The sequence below is a fragment of the Sus scrofa genome, chromosome 4, assembly GCF_000003025.6.
Source record: "Sus scrofa isolate TJ Tabasco breed Duroc chromosome 4, Sscrofa11.1, whole genome shotgun sequence".
Taxonomy (NCBI): domain Eukaryota; kingdom Metazoa; phylum Chordata; class Mammalia; order Artiodactyla; family Suidae; genus Sus; species Sus scrofa.
In genome coordinates, this window is record NC_010446.5 from 734,869 (window position 1) to 754,563 (window position 19,695).

The following is a 19,695-nucleotide window of genomic DNA, read 5'->3' on the forward strand; positions in this document are numbered from 1 at the left end:
GCAAGCCTGGCCTCCCCACCGAGCGGGAACCAGGGCTGTTCCAGCCAGGTAGTGCGGGCTGGGGCCCGGGTGGCTTGCTGGCCCAGGCCTGAGAGCAGCCCTGCCCACAGGGAGCGGTGCAAGCAGGCCAGCTCAAGATGCCCCCTGGCTACCACCCGCTGGACGTGGAGAAGGAGTGGGGCAAGCTGCACGTGGCCATCCTGGAGCGGGAGAAGCAGCTCCGGAGCGAGTTCGAGAGGTGGGCGGGCACTGCGGTGGGTGAGACAGCTGGCGGGTGGGGCCCCGCCGTGGCAGGGAAGCCACCCAGGGTGAGTCACTGCCTGGGGAGGAAATCCCCCCCCCAGGCTGGGAAACCCACACTCAGGGCCAGCTCAGCTGTGGCCGAGGGCCGGCAGGGAGGCCGGGCGCCGGAGGGAGCTGCAGTCAGTGCCGGGGAGCCTGGCGGCCCGACCCCACTCACGGCGGGTCCCGTGGGCGCTCTGGGCTGCAGACTGGAGTGTCTTCAGCGGATTGTGAGCAAACTGCAGATGGAGGCCGGGCTGTGTGAGGAGCAGCTGAACCAGGCCGACGCCCTGCTGCAGTCGGTGAGGGGCGGGGCCCCGGCTGAGGGGAGGCGGGGAGGGAGGCGCCTGAACCACCACGCCCGCTCGGCCGCTCCTCCCTCCTGGTGAGCAGCCAGCTCTGACCGCTAGCTTTGGGCAGAGGTGGCTTCTGGGCATGAGGCCCACCTTGCTGCCTGGGGGATGTAGGGAGGCCTAGCAGGGGCAGGACTGTGGGCCTGGGCAGGAGCTCTCGGGGACAACTCTCCCGAGTTCCATGGAGGAGGACGGGCTGGGAGGCCTCTGGCTCCTGGGACCCGAGGAGGCCTTTGGACTTGATCCCGCTTCCCAAAGAGAGCCAGGCCCAGAGGAGAGGAGGCCGTGGGGGAGACCCGTGCAGGCAGGCGGGAGGCGGGGCTGGCTGGGCTCAGATTCGGGGGCGACCACCTTCCAGGATGTGCGGCTGCTGGCAGCAGGCAAGGCGCCGCAGCGGGCCAGCGAGGTGGAGCGAGACCTGGACAAGGCGGACGGCATGATCCGGCTGCTCTTCAACGACGTGCAGACGCTCAAGGACGGGCGGCACCCGCAGGGCGAGCAGATGTACCGCAGGTGGGCCGTGCCCCTCTCGGGGCTGCGGGGGCGGGTGGGGCAGCCCAGTCCCGCTGACCGTCCTGCTGCCCGCACCGCCCGCAGGGTGTACCGCCTGCACGAACGCCTGGTGGCCATCCGCACTGAGTACAACCTGCGTCTCCGGGGCGCAGCGAGGCACCCGGAGCTGGAGGACTCCTCCCTGCGCTACCTTCAGGAACTGCTGGCCTGGGTGGAGGAGAACCAGCGCCGGGTGGATGGCGCTGAGTGGGGTGTGGACCTGCCCAGCGTGGAGGCGCAGCTGGGCAGCCACCGTGGCCTGCACCAGTCCATCGAGGAGTTCCGGGCCAAGATAGAGCGGGCACGCGCCGACGAGGTGAGTGGGCACCTGTGGGGCGGGCAGCGGGCAGGGGCCAGGTCGTGGCACGGCACCCTCACCCCTCCTCATCGCCCACAGGGCCAGCTCTCCCCGGCCACCCGGGGCGCTTACCGAGACTGCCTGGGTCGGCTGGACCTGCAGTACGCCAAGCTGCTGGTGAGTGGGGGGCTGGCGGGGGGCGGCGGCGGCGGCGGCGGTGCAGCGGCTGACACAGCCCCCCGCCTGCCCACAGAACTCCTCCAAGGCCCGCCTCCGGTCCCTGGAGAGCCTGCATGGCTTTGTGGCGGCTGCCACCAAGGAGCTGATGTGGCTGAGCGAGAAGGAGGAAGAGGAGGTGGCCTTTGACTGGAGCGAGCGCAACGCCAACATGGTCGCCAAGAAGGAGGCCTATTCGGTGAGACGGCCTCCGGCCTCCGCGACCGCCCGCCCCAGGCAGGGGCCCCTCGGGGTGGCGGGAGACGGGCAGACCCTGGCACAGCCCCGAGGCTGCCCCTGAGACCCTGCCTCCCTGTCAGGCCCTGATGCGCGAGCTGGAGCTGAAGGAGAAGAAAATCAAGGAGATCCAGAGCACCGGCGACCGCCTGCTGCGCGAGGACCACCCGGCGCGGCCCACGGTGGAGGTGGGCGGGGCCGAGGGCGGTGGCGGCGGCGGGTGGGCGGGGCCGAGGGCGGCGGGGGGCCGGGGCGGCGGGCGGGGCCTGACGACGGCCCGCCCTCTGCTGCAGTCCTTCCAGGCCGCCCTGCAGACGCAGTGGAGCTGGATGCTTCAGCTGTGCTGCTGCATCGAGGCGCATCTGAAGGAGAACACCGCCTACTTCCAGGTGAGAACTGGGCTCCCCGCCGCCGGGCTCTGCCGCAGGCTCCTCTTGGAGCCCCTCCTTCTGTCCCTGCAGGCGCAGATAACGGATCCTGCGCTGCAGCCCACTGATGTCTTGTCAGACCCCTCCCGGGTCCTTCGGCCCAGGCTCCTCCGGCCCATTGGGGGGGGAGGCAGCTCTGGCGGGGGGGCTCTGGATCCTTGTCGTGACCTCTTCCTGCTGGTCCAGTTCTTCTCAGATGTGCGGGAGGCTGAGGAGCAGCTGCGGAAGCTGCAGGAGACGCTCCGCAGGAAGTACACCTGTGACCGCTCCATCACTGTCACGCGACTTGAGGACCTCCTGCAGGACGCCCAGGTGAGCCGACCGCCCGGGCCTCCACCGGACCTGGGGCTCTGCAGCCTGGTGAGAGGCAGACTCTGCGGCACTGGCCCTCACGGCCTGGGTTCATGGGGTGGCGCAGGCCGGGCAGGTGCAGAGGTGGTGGGGGTCTCAGATCTGGGGTAGAACGCACGGAGAGGCTGACCCTGAGCGGCCCTCACGCTTCGGAGAGGTCCCCGTGGAGTAGGGGGTTGTGACTAGAGGAGCAGCAGGGATTGGAGGTGTGGGCAAACTGAGAAGTCAGTGGCGGGATCCTGGAGTGGGGCAGGTGGCTTGCCGGAGCTGGCATAAACTCCCCACCCTTGAAACCCCTGGAGTGAGTAGAGGCCGGAGTCGGCCGCACCACTGTCGGCGCTTTTGCTGGAGGTGGATCCCCTGGCCTCTTGACCTGACAGGGTCTGGGGCGGGCAGTCTGAGGGCTAAGGAGGACGGACAGGCAGCTGAGGGTGCTGCCCGGGTGCCTGGGGCTGGCAGTGATGGATGAGGGGAGGCTGCAAGGCTCCGCTGGCTGGGGGCTGCTGTGGTCAGCAAAGCACCCAGGGGTCCGGGTTGGCCGCAGCATTGCCCTGGGGGAGGGTGGGCCCAGCACAGGCGGCTTCCAGGTAGGCTGACCACAGCCTCAGTCCCTGATGTGCTCTGGTCCCTCATGGCTGGACCAGAGGAGGTGGGTGACTTTCTACGGCAGAGATGGGGGAGGGAAGAGGGGGCCCTGTCTGGGGACACAGTGTGTGACCCGGGCCAGGGGGAGGGCACTCGGTCCTGTCAGTGGGACCTATTGAGGGCCAGCCCCTGGCTGGGGTGCCAGCACATGGGCACTCATGTCTGGGGATGGTCTGTGACCCGCTCCTGCCCTGCAGGATGAGAAGGACCAGCTGAACGAGTACCGGGGGCACCTCTCCGGCCTGGCCAAGCGGGCCAAGGCCATAGTGCAGCTGAAGCCCCGCAACCCAGCCCACCCCACGCGGGGCCACGTGCCGCTGCTGGCTGTGTGCGACTACAAGCAGGTGGAGGTGAGGGCCTGGCCATGCGAGGAGAGCTCAGGAGGTGGGGTGTGGGCATGGCCATGCTGTGACAGCTCTGGTTGCTTCAGGTGACCGTGCACAAGGGTGACGAGTGCCAGATGGTGGGTCCCGCTCAGCCTTTCCACTGGAAGGTGCTCAGCAGCTCGGGCAGTGAGGCCGCCGTGCCCTCCGTGTGCTTCCTTGTGCCCCCGCCCAACCAGGAGGCCCAGGATGCCATCACCAGGTGGGGGCTGGGGCTGGGCTGGGGCCTTGAGTGGGTGGCACTGGGTCAGTGTCCAGACGCCTCTGATCGTGCCCCTGCCCCACCAGGCTGGAGGCCCAGCACCAGGCCTTGGTCGCCTTGTGGCACCAGCTGCATACAGACATGAAGAGCCTTCTGGCATGGCAGAGCCTCAGCCGCGACGTGCAGCTCATCCGCTCCTGGTCTCTGGTCACGGTACGCCAGCCCCTCCAGCCGGCTGGGTGGGTGGGGCTGGAGGCGTCTGCCTGCAGCCTGCACTCAGCCTGCGTGCCACCCACAGTTCCGCACCCTGAAGCCCGAGGAACAGCGCCAAGCCCTGCGCAGCCTGGAGCTGCACTACCAGGCCTTCCTGAGGGACAGCCAAGACGCTGGCGGCTTCGGGCCCGAGGACCGGCTGCAGGCTGAGCGCGAGTATGGCTCCTGCAGCCGCCACTACCAGCAGCTGCTGCAGAGCCTGGAGCAGGGTAGGCCCCAGGCAGCCTGGGTGGGGCGGTGGGAGGCCGGGCTGGGCAGCGCGTGAGCAGGATGTGTTCTCCAGGCGAGCAGGAGGAGTCCCGCTGTCAGCGCTGCATCTCAGAGCTCAAGGACATCCGGCTGCAACTGGAGGCTTGTGAGACACGCACGGTGCACCGCCTGCGGCTGCCGCTGGACAAGGAGCCCGCGAGGGAATGTGCCCAGCGCATCGCCGAGCAGCAGGCAGGCCCCGCCCCGCCCTGCCCGCCCGCCCCCAGGGCTGCTGTGTGCTGGGCTGGTGGCATCAGCTTGCTCCTCCCTTGTCTTCTCAGAAAGCGCAGGCGGAGGTGGAGGGGCTAGGCAAGGGGGTTGCCCGGCTCTCTGTTGAGGCCGAGAAGGTCCTGGCCCTGCCCGAGCCATCCCCTGCTGCCCCCACTCTGCGCTCGGAGCTGGAGCTGACCCTGGGCAAGTTGGAGCAGGTCCGCAGCCTGTCCGCCATTTACCTGGAGAAGTGAGTGCATGTGGAGCCCCAGGGCTGGGACATGGGAGCAGGAGCGCGCAGGCCACCGCGCGCTGGCCGAGAACGGGCTGAGGGGCAGGGGCGCGGGGGCTGTTGGGGGATCTGGCCTAGAGATGGCGGGCACAGGCGAGGGTGGGGGTCGTGGAGGGGCCGGAGGGATTCAGTCCTGACCTTCCTTAAAGGTAGGACTTCCTGATGACAGGACGGGGGTTGGGGGCTACGGGAGGAGGACTTGGGGGCGCAGGAACTGGGGTAGGGGAGTGTCAGGTGTGCCGGGCGTGCAGGTAGAGGGGAGGGGCCAGGGCGCACGGTGGGCAGGTGGGGCAGGTGAGGAGTGCTGCGAGGGGAGGTGGCCCACAGGGTCGGACCAAGGGCTCGGCCCCTGGGGGGCAGAGGGCGTCTTGGCAGAGGTGGAGATGAGGCCCTCCGAGGTGGGTGGGGTGAGCGGTGGGCGAGGCGGCTGAGGGCCCAGTCTCCCCTGCAGGCCCGCCTCGGCCCCGTGCACCGGGAAATGCAGAGTTCTCACCCGGGCCCCTCCCCACCCCCAGACTCTGGCGCCTCTTCTGTCCTCAAGGTTCATTTCAGGGTGTCTGCGGACATGGCTGCAAGGGAAACCCGCCCTCCGCCCTCAGGCCCACCTGGCCCACCCGCAGGGCCTGGCCTCCGTTGCAGTCTCTTAGCAGGCTTTCTCCACCCAGCCCCCTGCCATCCGTGAGCAGTGTCACAGCAGGCACGAGGTGCCCTCCCTTGAGGCCGGAAAACTGGCGGGGAGCCCCACCCCACAGTGCCTTGGCGCACGCTGCTCTCTGGCCAGCTCAGCCCCCTCCAGGACGGAGGCTGGAGCGGGGGCCACCTGCGTCCGAAACGTTCCTGACCACCTTCTGCCTGCACCTCCGTTTTTCTCCCCGAAGCCCGTGGACACAGGGGTCTGCTGGCCCCCAGGTCCCTGGTTGCACTGCGTTAGGCTGGCTTCCTCCAGCCCACCCCCGACCCCTGCCCCAGCGCTGAGCCCTCTTCTTCCTCAGGCTCAAGACCATCAGCCTGGTGATCCGCAGCACGCAGGGGGCCGAGGAGGTGCTCCGGGCCCACGAGGAGCACCTCAAGGAGGCCCAGACTGTGCCTGCCACCCTCCCAGAGCTCGAGGCCACCAAGGCTGCGCTGAAGGTACTGCTGCCAGGCTGGCGCCTTGTCACGAGGGCCCTAAGACGCGGGGGGCCAGCGGCAGGGGCCTCGGCCTGACATGGCGCCCTCTCCTCTGGTGTCCACAGAAGCTTCGGGCCCAGGCAGAGGCACAGCAGCCTGTGTTCGACGCCCTGCGCGACGAGCTTCGGGGAGCGCAGGAAGTGGGTGAGCGACTGCAGCAGCGGCACGGCGAGCGGGACGTGGAGGTGGAGCGCTGGCGCGAGCGGGTCACCCAGCTGCTGGAGCGCTGGCAGGCCGTGCTGGTCCAGACTGACGTGCGGCAACGCGAGCTCGAGCAGCTGGGGCGCCAGCTGCGTTACTACCGTGAGAGCGCCGACCCCCTGGGCGCCTGGCTGCAGGACGCCAAGCGGCGGCAAGAGCAGATCCAGGCCGTGCCGCTGGCCCACAGCCAGGCCGTGCGTGAGCAGCTGCGGCAGGAGAAGGTGGGCCTGGGCTGGGGGGGCAGGGGGGGCTCGGGGTGGGGTGCGCCCTGCGGTGCTGACCGCCCGGCCGTCCCAGGCGTTGCTGGAGGAGATCGAGCGCCACGGGGAGAAGGTGGAGGAGTGCCAGAAGTTCGCCAAGCAGTACATCAACGCCATCAAGGTGAGGCTGTGTGGCCTCGAGTCCCAGGGGACGTGTGCGTGGTGGGCCCGGGACCTCAGGGGACCCCAGCCCAGGCCATGCTGGGGGGAGCCTGGGGGCAGGTCCAGGGCCCGGTGGACAGGGCAGAGCTGGCGCCCAACCGGTCTGTCTCTGTAGGACTACGAGCTCCAGCTGGTCACGTACAAGGCACAGCTCGAGCCAGTGGCCTCCCCGGCCAAGAAGCCCAAGGTCCAGTCCGGGTCCGAGAGCGTCATCCAGGAGGTGAGGCGGGTGGGCGGAGGGCGGAGAGCGGGTGGGCTGCACTCTGCCCGGTAGGCTTGCGGCAAGGGCGGGGCTGACTCGGTGCCTCCGCCCTCCCGTCCCCCCAGTACGTGGACCTGCGAACCCGCTACAGTGAGCTGACCACGCTCACAAGCCAGTACATCAAGTTCATCACCGAGACGCTGCGGCGCATGGAGGAAGAGGAGGTATGGCTGCCGGCGGGGGCGGGGGGGGGGGGTGGCCTCCAGCTGCCTGCCCTGTGGCAGATGTAGCCCCTGGGGAGCCGTCTGAGACCAGGCAGCCAGCGCTCCCCACCCCTCCTGGCCCGTGCTGCCAGCACTCTCCCTTCAGCACAGCCTGCGCCAGGCTCTCCTCCCCCGTGGCCTGCCCCACCTCGGCCTGGCGCTGCACTGCTCTCCCCAAGGTGGCTGGCATCTCCTCCTTCTCTTCTCTGTCGGCATGTGCCCCGTGGGCATCCCACCCACTGGCTCTCTTGCGTGTGTTCCTCTTTGGGCTTCGGCGTTGGCCTCTTCACTCGGCCACTGGCTCTGGAAGGACTTGAGATCGTTGGGTTGGAGGGTTTGGGAGGGTGTGCCTGGGTGCTGGGGTGAGGCAGGGTACTGACCTGTTGTGTTCCTCCTACCTCCGGGGTGACCCCTCCATCTGGCCTGCCTGCAGCCTCTGATCAGAGCTTCTGAGGTGGCTCGGATCTGCACTGATGTCACCTGCTGGCCACCTGACCCCAGCCCGCTGGGTCAGGGAGGGGACCCCCCCCCTGCGTGAAGTCAGGCCGCGGGGCATCCAGCGGTGCCCAGATGGGGCTGTGGGGCGGGCCTGCACCCTGCCAACCTCCTGCTTTGCTCTCTCTCCTTGTCCGTCTCTGTCACCTGTCTGCGGGAAGAGGGGAGAACGCCTGGGTCCCCTTCTCCGGGCTGGCGAGCACCACGGGCCAAGCCGCACTCGCTGCCAAGTGCCCTGGGCGGGTGCACGCGCTCTCCCTCGGCTGGGCTCTGACCTCTGTCTTCCCTCGCCCCCCCCCCCCCCCCCGCACCGCGCTGTCAGAGTGAACCGTGCTGGAGCACAGGCTGTGAGCACTGCTCTCTCTGATTCTCTCCCTCTCTCTGCCGCGGCCGCAGAGGCTGGCTGAGCAGCAGCGGGCAGAGGAGCGGGAGCGGCTGGCTGAGGTGGAGGCCGCGCTGGAGAAGCAACGGCAGCTGGCTGAGGCGCACGCCCAGGCGAAGGCCCAGGCAGAGCGGGAGGCACAGGAGCTCCAGCGGCGCATGCAGGAGGAGGTGGCGCGTCGCGAGGAGGTGGCGGTGGACGCGCAGCAGCAGAAGCGCAGCATCCAGGAGGAGCTGCAGCACCTGCGGCAGAGCTCGGAGGCGGAGATCCAGGCCAAGGCCAGGCAGGTGGAGGCGGCTGAACGCAGCCGGCTGCGAATCGAGGAGGAAATCCGCGTGGTGCGGCTCCAGCTGGAGGCGACTGAGCGCCAGCGCGGTGGCGCGGAGGGGGAACTGCAGGCTCTGCGTGCGCGGGCCGAGGAAGCCGAGGCGCAGAAGCGGCAGGCCCAGGAGGAGGCAGAGCGCTTGCGGCGGCAGGTGCAAGATGAGACCCAGCGCAAGCGGCAGGCGGAGGCCGAGCTGGCTCTGCGCGTGAAGGCCGAGGCCGAGGCCGCTCGCGAGAAGCAGCGGGCTCTGCAGGCGCTGGAGGAGCTGCGGCTGCAGGCCGAGGAGGCAGAGCGGCGCCTGCGGCAGGCGGAGGCAGAACGGGCGCGCCAGGTGCAGGTGGCCCTGGAGACAGCCCAGCGCAGCGCCGAGGCCGAACTGCAGAGTAAGCAAGCATCCTTTGTGGAGAAGACGGCGCAGCTGGAGCGCACCCTCAAGGAGGAGCACGTGACCGTGGCGCAACTCCGGGAGGAAGCCACTCGGCGCGCACAGCAGCAGGCCGAGGCCGAGCGCGCCCGCGAGGAGGCCGAGCGCGAGCTGGAGCGCTGGCAGCTGAAGGCCAACGAGGCGCTGCGGCTGCGGCTGCAAGCAGAGGAGGTGGCGCAGCAGAAGAGCCTGGCACAGGCTGAGGCAGAGAAGCAGAAGGAGGAGGCAGAGCGGGAGGCACGGCGGCGCGGCAAGGCGGAGGAGCAGGCTGTGCGGCAGCGGGAACTAGCCGAGCAGGAGCTGGAGAAGCAACGGCAGCTGGCAGAGGGCACCGCGCAGCAGCGCCTGGCGGCGGAACAGGAGCTGATCCGGCTGCGGGCTGAGACGGAGCAGGGGGAGCAGCAGCGGCAGCTGCTAGAGGAGGAGCTGGCACGGCTGCAGCAGGAGGCGGCTGTGGCCACGCAGAAGCGTCAAGAGCTGGAGGCCGAGCTGGCCAAGGTGAGGGCTGAGATGGAGGTGCTGCTGGCCAGCAAGGCGCGGGCCGAGGAGGAGTCGCGCTCCACCAGCGAGAAGTCCAAGCAAAGGCTGGAAGCCGAGGCCGGCCGCTTCCGCGAGCTGGCGGAGGAGGCCGCTCGCCTGCGCGCCCTGGCCGAGGAGGCCAAGCGGCAGCGGCAGCTGGCGGAGGAGGATGCGGCGCGGCAGCGGGCAGAGGCGGAGCGGGTGCTCGCCGAGAAGCTGGCCGCCATCAGCGAGGCCACGCGGCTCAAGACTGAGGCGGAGATCGCGCTCAAGGAGAAGGAGGCGGAGAACGAGCGCCTGCGGCGCCTGGCGGAGGACGAAGCCTTCCAGCGGCGGCGGCTGGAGGAGCAGGCGGCCCAGCACAAGGCCGACATCGAGGAGCGGCTGGCGCAGCTGCGCAAGGCCTCGGAGAGCGAGCTGGAGCGGCAGAAGGGGCTGGTGGAGGACACGCTGCGGCAGCGCCGGCAGGTGGAGGAAGAGATTCTGGCCCTCAAGGCCAACTTCGAGAAAGCGGCCGCCGGCAAGGCGGAGCTGGAGCTGGAGCTGGGCCGCATCCGCGGCAACGCAGAGGACACGCTGCGCAGCAAGGAGCAGGCGGAGCAGGAGGCTGCGCGGCAGCGGCAGCTGGCGGCGGAGGAGGAGCGGCGGCGCCGTGAGGCCGAGGAGCGCGTGCAGAAGAGCCTGGCGGCGGAGGAGGAGGCCGCGCGGCAGCGGAAGGCTGCCCTGGAAGAGGTGGAGCGACTCAAGGCCAAAGTGGAGGAGGCCCGGCGCCTGCGGGAGCGTGCAGAGCAGGAGTCCGCCCGGCAGCTGCAGCTGGCCCAGGAGGCCGCCCAGAAGCGGCTGCAGGCAGAGGAGAAGGCGCACGCCTTCGCGGTGCAGCAGAAGGAGCAGGAGCTACAGCAGACCCTCCAGCAGGAGCAGAGCGTGCTGGAGCGGCTGCGCGGCGAGGCAGAGGCAGCCCGGCGGGCGGCGGAGGAGGCGGAGGAAGCGCGGGAGCGGGCCGAGCGCGAGGCGGCGCAGTCCCGCCGGCAGCTGGAGGAGGCAGAGCGCCTGAAGCAGTCCGCGGAGGAGCAGGCGCAGGCCCAGGCGCAGGCCCAGGCCGCCGCCGAGAAGCTGCGCAAGGAAGCTGAGCAGGAGGCAGCTCGGCGGGCCCAGGCGGAGCAGGCGGCTCTGCGGCAGAAGCAGGCTGCCGACGCGGAGATGGAGAAGCACAAGAAGTTCGCTGAGCAGACCCTGCGGCAGAAGGCGCAGGTGGAGCAGGAGCTGACGGCACTGCGGCTGCAGCTGGAGGAGACCGACCACCAGAAGAGCATCCTGGACGAGGAGCTGCAGCGGCTGAAGGCGGAGGTAACGGAGGCTGCCCGCCAGCGCAGCCAGGTGGAGGAGGAGCTCTTCTCTGTGCGCGTGCAGATGGAGGAGCTGGGCAAGCTCAAGGCCCGCATCGAGGCAGAGAACCGCGCGCTCGTTCTGCGGGACAAGGACAACACGCAGCGCCTCCTGCAGGAGGAGGCCGAGAAGATGAAGCAGGTGGCGGAGGAGGCCGCGCGGCTGACTGTGGCGGCCCAGGAAGCTGCACGGCTGCGGCAGCTGGCGGAGGAGGACCTGGCCCAGCAGCGCTCCCTGGCAGAGAAGATGCTCAAAGAGAAGATGCAGGCGGTTCAGGAGGCCACTCGGCTCAAGGCAGAGGCGGAGCTGCTGCAGCAGCAGAAGGATCTGGCTCAGGAGCAGGCCCGGAGGCTGCAGGAGGACAAGGAGCAGATGGCACAGCAGCTGGCACAGGAGACACAGGGCTTCCAGCGGACCCTGGAGACGGAACGGCAGCGGCAGCTGGAGATGAGTGCCGAGGCCGAACGGCTTAGGCTGCGCGTGGCTGAGATGAGCCGGGCACAGGCGCGAGCCGAGGAGGACGCCCAGCGCTTCCGGAAGCAGGCGGAGGAGATAGGCGAGAGGCTGCACCGCACAGAGCTTGCCACGCAGGAGAAGGTGACGCTGGTGCAGACCCTCGAGACCCAGCGGCAGCAGAGCGACCAGGATGCTGAGCGCCTGCGGGAGGCCATTGCTGAGCTGGAGCGCGAGAAGGCCAAGCTCAAGCAGGAGGCCGAGCTGCTGCAGCTCAAGTCCGAGGAGGTACCTCCCCACACGAGGGCGGGGCTCTGCGCTCAGGCGGGCGGCGGGTGGCCCCGGAGCCCCCGGCCTCCCTCACGGCCCCCACCTGCCCTCTTTCCCCTTTACAGATGCAGACGGTGCAGCAGGAACAGCTGCTGCAGGAGACCCAGGCCCTGCAGCAGAGCTTCCTCTCTGAGAAGGACAGCTTGCTGCAGCGGGAGCGCTTCATCGAGCAGGAGAAAGCCAAGCTGGAGCAGCTCTTCCAGGACGAGGTGGCCAAGGCGCAGAAGCTGCGAGAGGAGCAGCAGCGGCAGCAGCAGCAGATGGAGCAGGAGAAGCAGCAGCTGGTGGCCAGCATGGAGGAGGCCCGGCGGCGGCAGCACGCGGCTGAGGAGGGCGTGCGCCGCAAGCAGGAGGAGCTGCAGCGCTTGGAGCAGCAGCGGCAGCAGCAGGAGAAGCTGCTGGCTGAGGAGAACCAGAGGCTGCGTGAGCGGCTGCAGCACCTGGAGGAGGAGCACAGGGCTGCCTTGGCACACTCGGAGGAGATTGCCGCCTCGCAGGCTGCAGCTGCCAAAGCCCTGCCCAACGGCAGGGACGCACCCGACGGCCCGGCCGTGGAGGCAGAGCCCGAGCACGCCTTTGACGGCCTGCGGCGGAAGGTGCCAGCCCAGCGGCTGCAGGAGGTGGGCATCCTGAGCACGGAGGAACTGCAGCGGCTGGCGCAGGGCCGCACCACGGTGGCCGAGCTCGCGCAGCGGGAGGATGTGCGCCACTACTTACAGGGCCGCAGCGGCATTGCTGGGCTGCTGCTGAAGCCTGCCAACGAGAAGCTGACCATCTATGCAGCCCTGAGGAGGCAGCTGCTGAGCCCGGGCACGGCCCTCATCCTCTTGGAGGCCCAGGCGGCCTCCGGCTTCCTCCTCGACCCCGTTCGGAACAGGTGGCTCACCGTCAACGAGGCCGTGAAGGAGGGCCTCGTGGGCCCCGAGCTCCATCACAAGCTGCTGTCGGCCGAGCGCGCCGTCACCGGCTACAAGGACCCCTACACCGGGGAGCAGATCTCCCTCTTCCAGGCCATGAAGAAGGACCTCATCGTCCGCGAGCACGGCCTCCGCCTGCTGGAGGCCCAGATCGCCACGGGCGGCATCATCGACCCCGTGCGCAGCCACCGCGTGCCCGTGGCCGTGGCCTACCAGCGCGGCTACTTCGACGAGGAGATGAGCCGCGTGCTGGAGGACCCCAGCGACGACACCAAGGGCTTCTTCGACCCCAACACGCACGAGAACCTCACCTACATGCAGCTGCTGGAGCGCTGCGTGGAGGACCCCGAGACGGGCCTGCGGCTGCTGCCGCTCACAGATCAGGCTGCCAAGGCGGGCGAGCTGGTCTACACCGACTCGGAGGCCCGGGACGTGTTCGAGAAAGCCACGGTGTCCGCCCCGTTCGGCAAGTTCCAGGGCAGGACGGTGACCATCTGGGAGCTCATCAACTCGGAGTACTTCACGGCCGAGCAGCGGCAGGAGCTGCTGCGCCAGTTCCGCACGGGCAAGGTCACCGTGGAGAAGATCATCAAGATCGTGGTCACGGTGCTCGAGGAGCACGAGCAGAAGAGCCAGCTCTGCTTCAAGGGCCTGCGCGCCCTGGTCCCTGCTGCTGAGCTGCTCGAGAGCAGGGTCATTGACCACGACCTCTACCGCCAGCTGCAGCGGGGCGAGCGCTCCGTGCAGGAGGTGGCCGAGGTGGAGGCCGTGCGGCGGGCCCTGCGGGGCTCCAGCGTCATCGCAGGCGTGTGGCTGGAGGAGGCGGGGCGGAAGCTGAGTGTCTACGAGGCCCTGAAGAAGGACCTGCTGCAGCCGGAGGCGGCCGTGGCTCTGCTGGAGGCCCAGGCCGGCACAGGGCACATCATCGACCCTGCCACCAGCGCCCGGCTGACGGTGGACGAGGCGGTGCGCGCCGGCCTGGTGGGGCCCGAGCTGCACGAGAAGCTGCTGTCGGCTGAGAAGGCCGTGACGGGTTACAAGGACCCCTACTCGGGGCAGAGCGTGTCCCTGTTCCAGGCCCTGAAGAAGGGCCTCATCCCCCGGGAGCAGGGCCTGCGGCTGCTGGACGCCCAGCTGTGCACGGGCGGCATCGTGGACCCCAGCAAGAGCCACCGCGTGCCCCTGGACGTCGCCTGTGCCCGGGGCTACCTGGATGAGGAGACCAGCACAGCCCTTTCGGCGCCCAGGGACGACGCCAAGGCCTACCGCGACCCGAGCACGTGGGAGCCAGTCAGCTACAGGCAGCTGCAGCAGCAGTGCCGCGCCGACCAGCTCACGGGGCTGAGTCTGCTGCCGCTTTCCGAGGAGGCTGCCCGAGCCCGGCAGCAGGAGCTCTACTCCGAGCTCCAGGCCCGCGAGGCCTTCCAGAAGGCCACGGTCGAGGTCCCCGTGGGCAGCTTCCAGGGCAGGACGGTGACCGTCTGGGAGCTCATCAGCTCGGAGTACTTCTCGGCCGAGCAGCGGCGCGAGCTGCTGCGCCAGTTCCGCACGGGCAAGGTCACCGTGGAGAAGATCATCAAGATCGTCATCACCATCGTGGAGGAGGCGGAGGCCGTGCGGCAGGAGCGGCTCTCCTTCAGCGGCCTCCGCGCCCCGGTGCCGGCCAGCGAGCTCGTGGCCGCTGGGGTCCTCAGCCAGGCCCAGTTCGAGCAGCTCCAGGACGGCAGGACGTCGGTCAAGGACCTGTCCGAGGTGGACTCCGTGCGGACGCTCCTGCAGGGCAGCGGCTGCCTTGCTGGCGTCTACCTGGAGGACTCGCGGGAGAAGGTCAGCGTCTACGAGGCCATGCGCCGGGGCCTGCTCAGGCCCAGCACGGCCGCCCTGCTGCTCGAGGCCCAGGCGGCCACGGGCTTTCTGGTGGACCCCGTGCGGAACCAGCGCCTGTACGTGCACGAGGCCGTCAAGGCGGGCGTCGTGGGCCCCGAGCTGCACGAGAAGCTGCTGTCGGCCGAGAAGGCCGTCACCGGCTACAAGGACCCCTACTCGGGCAGCACCATCTCCCTCTTCCAGGCCATGAAGAAGGGCCTGGTTCTCAGGGAGCACGGCCTCCGCCTGCTGGAGGCCCAGGTCGCCACGGGCGGCGTCATCGACCCCGTGCACAGCCACCGCGTGCCCCTGGCCGTGGCCTGCCAGCGCGGCTACCTGGACGAGGAGCTGAGCCGCGTGCTGGAGGACCCTGGCGACGACGCCAAGGGCTTCTTCGACCCCAACACGCACGAGAACCTCACGTACGGGCAGCTGCTGGCGCGCTGCGTGGAGGACCCCGAGACGGGCCTGCGGCTGCTGCCACTGAGAGGCGCCGAGAAGGCGGAGGTGGTGGAGACCACGCGGGTGTACACCGAGGAGGAGACCCGGCGGGCCTTCGAGGAGACGCAGATCGACATCCCCGGGGGCGGCCGCCACGGGGGCGCCACCATGTCGCTGTGGGAGGTGATGCAGTCGGACCTGATCCCCGAGGAGCAGCGGGCGCGGCTGCTGGCCGACTTCCAGGCCGGCCGCGTGACCAAGGAGCGCATGATCGTCATCATCATCGAGATCATCGAGAGGACGGAGGTGGTCCGGCAGCAGCACGCGGCTTCCTACGAGCACGGCCGCCGCCGCCTCACCGCCGAGGACCTGGTCGAGGCGCGGGTCATCTCCCGCGAGGCCTACAGCCTGCTCCGAGAGGGCGCCAGGACCCTCCGGGAGGTGCTGGAGGCCGAGTCGGCCTGGCGCTACCTCCACGGCACGGGCTGCGTGGCCGGCGTCTACCTGCCCGGCTCCAAGCAGACCCTGTCCGTCTACCAGGCCCTCAAGAAGGGGCTGCTGAGCGCCGAGGTCGCCCGCCTGCTGCTGGAGGCGCAGGCGGCCACGGGCTTCCTGCTGGACCCGGCGAAGGGTGAGCGGCTGACCGTGGACGAGGCCGTGCGGAAGGGCCTGGTGGGCCCCGAGCTGCACGACCGGCTGCTGTCGGCCGAGCGGGCCGTGAGCGGCTACCGCGACCCCTACACGGAGCAGACCATTTCGCTCTTCGAGGCCATGAGGAAGGACCTGATCCCTGCCGAGGAGGCCCTGCGGCTGCTGGACGCTCAGCTGGCCACAGGCGGCATCATGGACCCGCGCCTGAGCATCCACCTGCCGCTGGAGGTGGCCTACCAGCGGGGCTACCTCAACAAGGACACGCACGACCAGCTCTCGGAGCCCAGCGAGGTGCGCGGCTACCTGGACCCCTCCACGGACGAGCGCCTCAGCTACACGCAGCTGCTGCGGCGGTGCCGCCGTGACGAGGGCAGCGGCCTGCTCCTCCTGCCGCTCTCGGACGCCCGCCAGCTGACCTTCCGCGGCCTGCGCAAGCAGATCACGGTGGAGGAGCTGGTGCGCTCGCACGTCATGGACGAGGCCACGGCGCTGCGTCTGCAGGAGGGCCTGACCTCCGTGGAGGAGGTCTCCAAGAACCTGCAGAAGTTCCTCGAGGGCACCAGCAGCATCGCCGGCGTGCTCGTCGACGCCACCAAGGAGCGCCTGTCCGTGTACCAGGCCATGAAGAAGGGCATCATCCGGCCGGGCACGGCCTTCGAGCTCCTGGAGGCGCAGGCGGCCACCGGCTACGTCATCGACCCCATCAAGGGGCTCAAGCTGACCGTGGAGGAGGCCGTGCGCATGGGCATCGTGGGCCCGGAGTTCAAGGACAAGCTGCTGTCGGCCGAGCGCGCCGTCACCGGCTACAGGGACCCCTACTCCGGGAAGCTCATCTCGCTCTTCCAGGCCATGAAGAAGGGCCTGATCCTCAAGGATCACGGCATCCGCCTGCTCGAGGCCCAGATCGCCACGGGCGGCATCATCGACCCCGAGGAGAGCCACCGCCTGCCCGTGGACGTGGCCTACCAGCGCGGCCTCTTCGACGAGGAGATGAACGAGATCCTGACGGACCCCAGCGACGACACCAAGGGCTTCTTCGACCCCAACACGGAGGAGAACCTCACCTACCTGCAGCTCATGGAGCGCTGCGTCACCGACCCCCAGACAGGGCTGCGGCTGCTGCCGCTGAAGGAGAAGAAGCGGGAGCGGAAGACGTCCTCCAAGTCCTCGGTGCGCAAGCGGCGCGTGGTCATCGTGGACCCAGAGACCGGCAAGGAGATGTCGGTGTACGAGGCCTACCGCAAGGGCCTCATCGACCACCAGACCTACCTGGAGCTCTCGGAGCAGGAGTGCGAGTGGGAGGAGATCACCACCTCCTCCTCGGACGGCGTGGTCAAGTCCATGATCATCGACCGCCGCTCGGGCCGCCAGTACGACATCGACGAGGCCCTCGCCAAGAGCCTCATCGACCGCTCGGCGCTGGACCAGTACCGCGCCGGCACGCTCTCCATCACCGAGTTTGCCGACATGCTCTCGGGCAGTGCCGGCGGCTTCCGCTCGCGCTCGTCCTCGGTGGGCTCCTCCTCCTCCTACCCCGTCAGCCCTGCCGTCTCCAGGACCCCGCTGGCCTCCTGGTCCGACCCCACCGAGGAGACGGGCCCCGTGGCCGGCATCCTGGACACGGAGACGCTGGAGAAGGTGTCCATCACGGAGGCCATGCACCGCAACCTGGTGGACAACATCACCGGGCAGCGGCTGCTGGAGGCGCAGGCCTGCACCGGCGGCATCATCGACCCCGGCACCGGCGAGCGCTTCCCGGTCACCGAAGCCGTCAACAAGGGCCTGGTGGACAAGATCATGGTGGACCGCATCAACCTGGCCCAGAAGGCCTTCTGCGGCTTCGAGGACCCGCGCACCAAGACCAGGATGTCGGCCGCGCAGGCCCTGAAGAAGGGGTGGCTCTACTACGAGGCCGGGCAGCGCTTCCTGGAGGCGCAGTACCTGACCGGCGGCCTCATCGAGCCCGACACGCCCGGCCGCGTGCCCCTGGACGAGGCCCTGCAGCGCGGCACGGTCGACGCCCGCACCGCCCAGAAGCTGCGCGACGTCTCCGCCTACTCCAAGTACCTCACCTGCCCCAAGACCAAGCTCAAGATCTCCTACAAGGACGCGCTGGACCGCAGCATGGTGGAGGAGGGCACGGGCCTGCGGCTGCTGGAGGCTGCCGCCCAGTCCAGCAAGGGTTACTACAGCCCCTACAGCGTCAGCGGCTCCGGCTCCACGGCCGGCTCGCGCTCCGGCTCGCGCACCGGCTCCCGGGCCGGTTCCCGCCGAGGCAGCTTTGACGCCACCGGCTCCGGCTTCTCCATGACCTTCTCTTCCTCGTCCTACTCCTCCTCGGGCTACGGCCGCCGCTATGCCTCGGGGCCCGCGCCCTCCCTGGGGGGCCCCGAGTCGGCGGTGGCCTGACCCCCCCCCCCCCGCCTGTGCCCTGCCCCCCACTCTGCATGTGGCCAGGCCCCCGCCCAGGGGCCGGGGTCTCTCTGTCCTGTTTAACGGTGTCTTCGTCCCAAGCGGTGCCTCAAGTCTAACCAAAAAGACCAGACTAACACATTAATATATACTCGCTGTCCTGACAGCCTGTTTCTCACGGGGTCGGGGCCCGTCCAGCCCACGGACCCCCCGAGTCTCCCTGCGCCTCTCTACCTGCCACTCACCACAGCCAGGTGCCTTGGAGGGTCCAGAGCTGGCTGGCCCCCACCTCCGCCCTCCCGCCTCCGCACAGGGTCCCGTCTGGGCGGGAGCCCCCAGCGCCCAGCTCGGGCCGCCCCACCAGCCCCGCCCGCTCAGGGCAGCAGAGTTGGCTCCCCCCCAGTCGCAGGGCCCCTGGGGCCGGGGAGTGGGGGTGGGGGTGGGGGTGGGGGGTCTCCTGTCCCCAGGACTGATCTGCTCGCTCGGTGGGCCTTGCTGGTCAGCCGTCTCCTCTAGCCTGCCCAGAGAAGCCCTTCCCCATGGGAAGGTGAGGTCCGGCCTGCAGACCCAGCTGCCCCAGGCCGGCCCCAGCCCGTTCCCGGAGCACTTCGGCCTCCGCCCCCGGCCCCCCACGCCCTCCGGGGACCCCAGGCCTCTGGCTGCAGCCTTCCAGCCTCAGCCCCCTCGTAAGTGCCTTTTGTCCTTCCTCTGCTCCTCAGGCCCCAAGGACCCCGACCTGGGGTGGGAGACAGACCCTCCTGGTGACGGGCAAGCCGGCTGGGCACCGCTGGGCTTCTGCAGGTCTCTCCGCCCGTGGGCCCAGTGTGCCCTGCAGCCCACTCGGGGCGGGGGGGGGGCTGGCCGCCACCTCTCCTGGGGCACCTCAGCCCGTGTTGGGCCCAGAGACGCCTGCCAGGTGTCTGTGCTGACCAAGGCCACCCAGCCCAGGGCCGCCCCCTCCTGTTCTCTCCAGCCCCCGGCCCTGATGGCTTCTCCCTGCCTCCACTTTGACTGAGCTTTTGCATGTTCCACTAACCCAGGTAGGCGGCAGGTGGAGGCGCCAGGCTTCGGCGGCTTCGGCTGCTTCGGCGAAGGCAGAGCGCCCACCTGACCGCGGCCAGGCCTGCAGCCCTCACCCCAATAAAAGCAGTTCCAACCTTCTGTGGCTCCCGCCTCCCTTTCTGTCCGGACATCTCGGGTGTATGTCGGGTGGGTGGGGAGCTGCAGCTCCAGGCTCTGTGCTCGGCCCCGGGTCCTGGCCTGGGGCGGAGGAGTGGGGACCTCCGTGGGGTGGCCCAGAGCACCGGGGCCGGGGTGGGGGTGGCGGTGTCCGCTGGGGCCGCTCCTGGCATGACCCAGCACCTGCCGGCAGGGTGCCGCTCTGCCTGGCCCCGGGCGGCTTGTGATCTGCCCTCACGTCCGAGGCAGGGTCTCACATGCCCATCAGCCGGTCACTGACCGTCCCCCACCGTGTGGAGGGAGCAGGGACCCCCGCAGGTAAGCTGGTCCGTGCCAGCTCCTCCCCCCCCACCACCCCTGCTCCTCACTCAGTTGATCCCACCGTCTCCAGGAGCCTTCCTGGGAAAACGTGGGGGCGTGCGTGGGGCAAACCGAGGCCCCTCCCCCGGCTTTGCCCCTGGCGGGGGTTCCCGTGCCTCAGGCGGGGTGGGGTCCTGGTTACCCCGCCCTCGTCGGGCTCTGCCCCCTTGCCCGCTTGCAGCTAAGCCAGGCGTGGAGATGCCGGGCCGCCCCAGCGGCGTGTCAGCCCTGCCTTCACCAGGAGTTTCGGGTCCTCCGGCGGAGGTGACCGCTTGACCTGCTGGACAGCTGCAGGAGCCACTGTCCTGGGAGCAGGGGCACGCAGC

At 69.7% G+C, this 19,695-nt stretch overlaps 1 protein-coding gene across 30 annotated transcripts in view; it reads left to right on the forward strand.

The window, feature by feature from the left end:
• Positions 1–18,991, forward strand: part of PLEC (plectin) — a 57,505-nt gene extending 38,514 nt beyond the window's left edge. For all 30 annotated transcript variants that reach the window (XM_021090372.1, XM_021090373.1, XM_021090371.1 and 27 more), the window contains 22 exons: positions 111–238; positions 491–584; positions 994–1,148; positions 1,233–1,503; positions 1,585–1,662; positions 1,739–1,900; positions 2,022–2,126; positions 2,232–2,327; positions 2,553–2,678; positions 3,560–3,712; positions 3,793–3,947; positions 4,034–4,160; positions 4,246–4,429; positions 4,504–4,661; positions 4,751–4,929; positions 5,964–6,102; positions 6,207–6,563; positions 6,640–6,723; positions 6,880–6,984; positions 7,092–7,190; positions 8,121–11,501; positions 11,609–18,991. In XM_021090372.1, the coding sequence (XP_020946031.1) occupies positions 111–238; positions 491–584; positions 994–1,148; positions 1,233–1,503; positions 1,585–1,662; positions 1,739–1,900; positions 2,022–2,126; positions 2,232–2,327; positions 2,553–2,678; positions 3,560–3,712; positions 3,793–3,947; positions 4,034–4,160; positions 4,246–4,429; positions 4,504–4,661; positions 4,751–4,929; positions 5,964–6,102; positions 6,207–6,563; positions 6,640–6,723; positions 6,880–6,984; positions 7,092–7,190; positions 8,121–11,501; positions 11,609–17,827 (12,555 nt within the window). In that variant the 3' untranslated portion in view covers positions 17,828–18,991. The remainder of the gene's footprint in view (positions 1–110; positions 239–490; positions 585–993; positions 1,149–1,232; positions 1,504–1,584; positions 1,663–1,738; positions 1,901–2,021; positions 2,127–2,231; positions 2,328–2,552; positions 2,679–3,559; positions 3,713–3,792; positions 3,948–4,033; positions 4,161–4,245; positions 4,430–4,503; positions 4,662–4,750; positions 4,930–5,963; positions 6,103–6,206; positions 6,564–6,639; positions 6,724–6,879; positions 6,985–7,091; positions 7,191–8,120; positions 11,502–11,608) is intronic.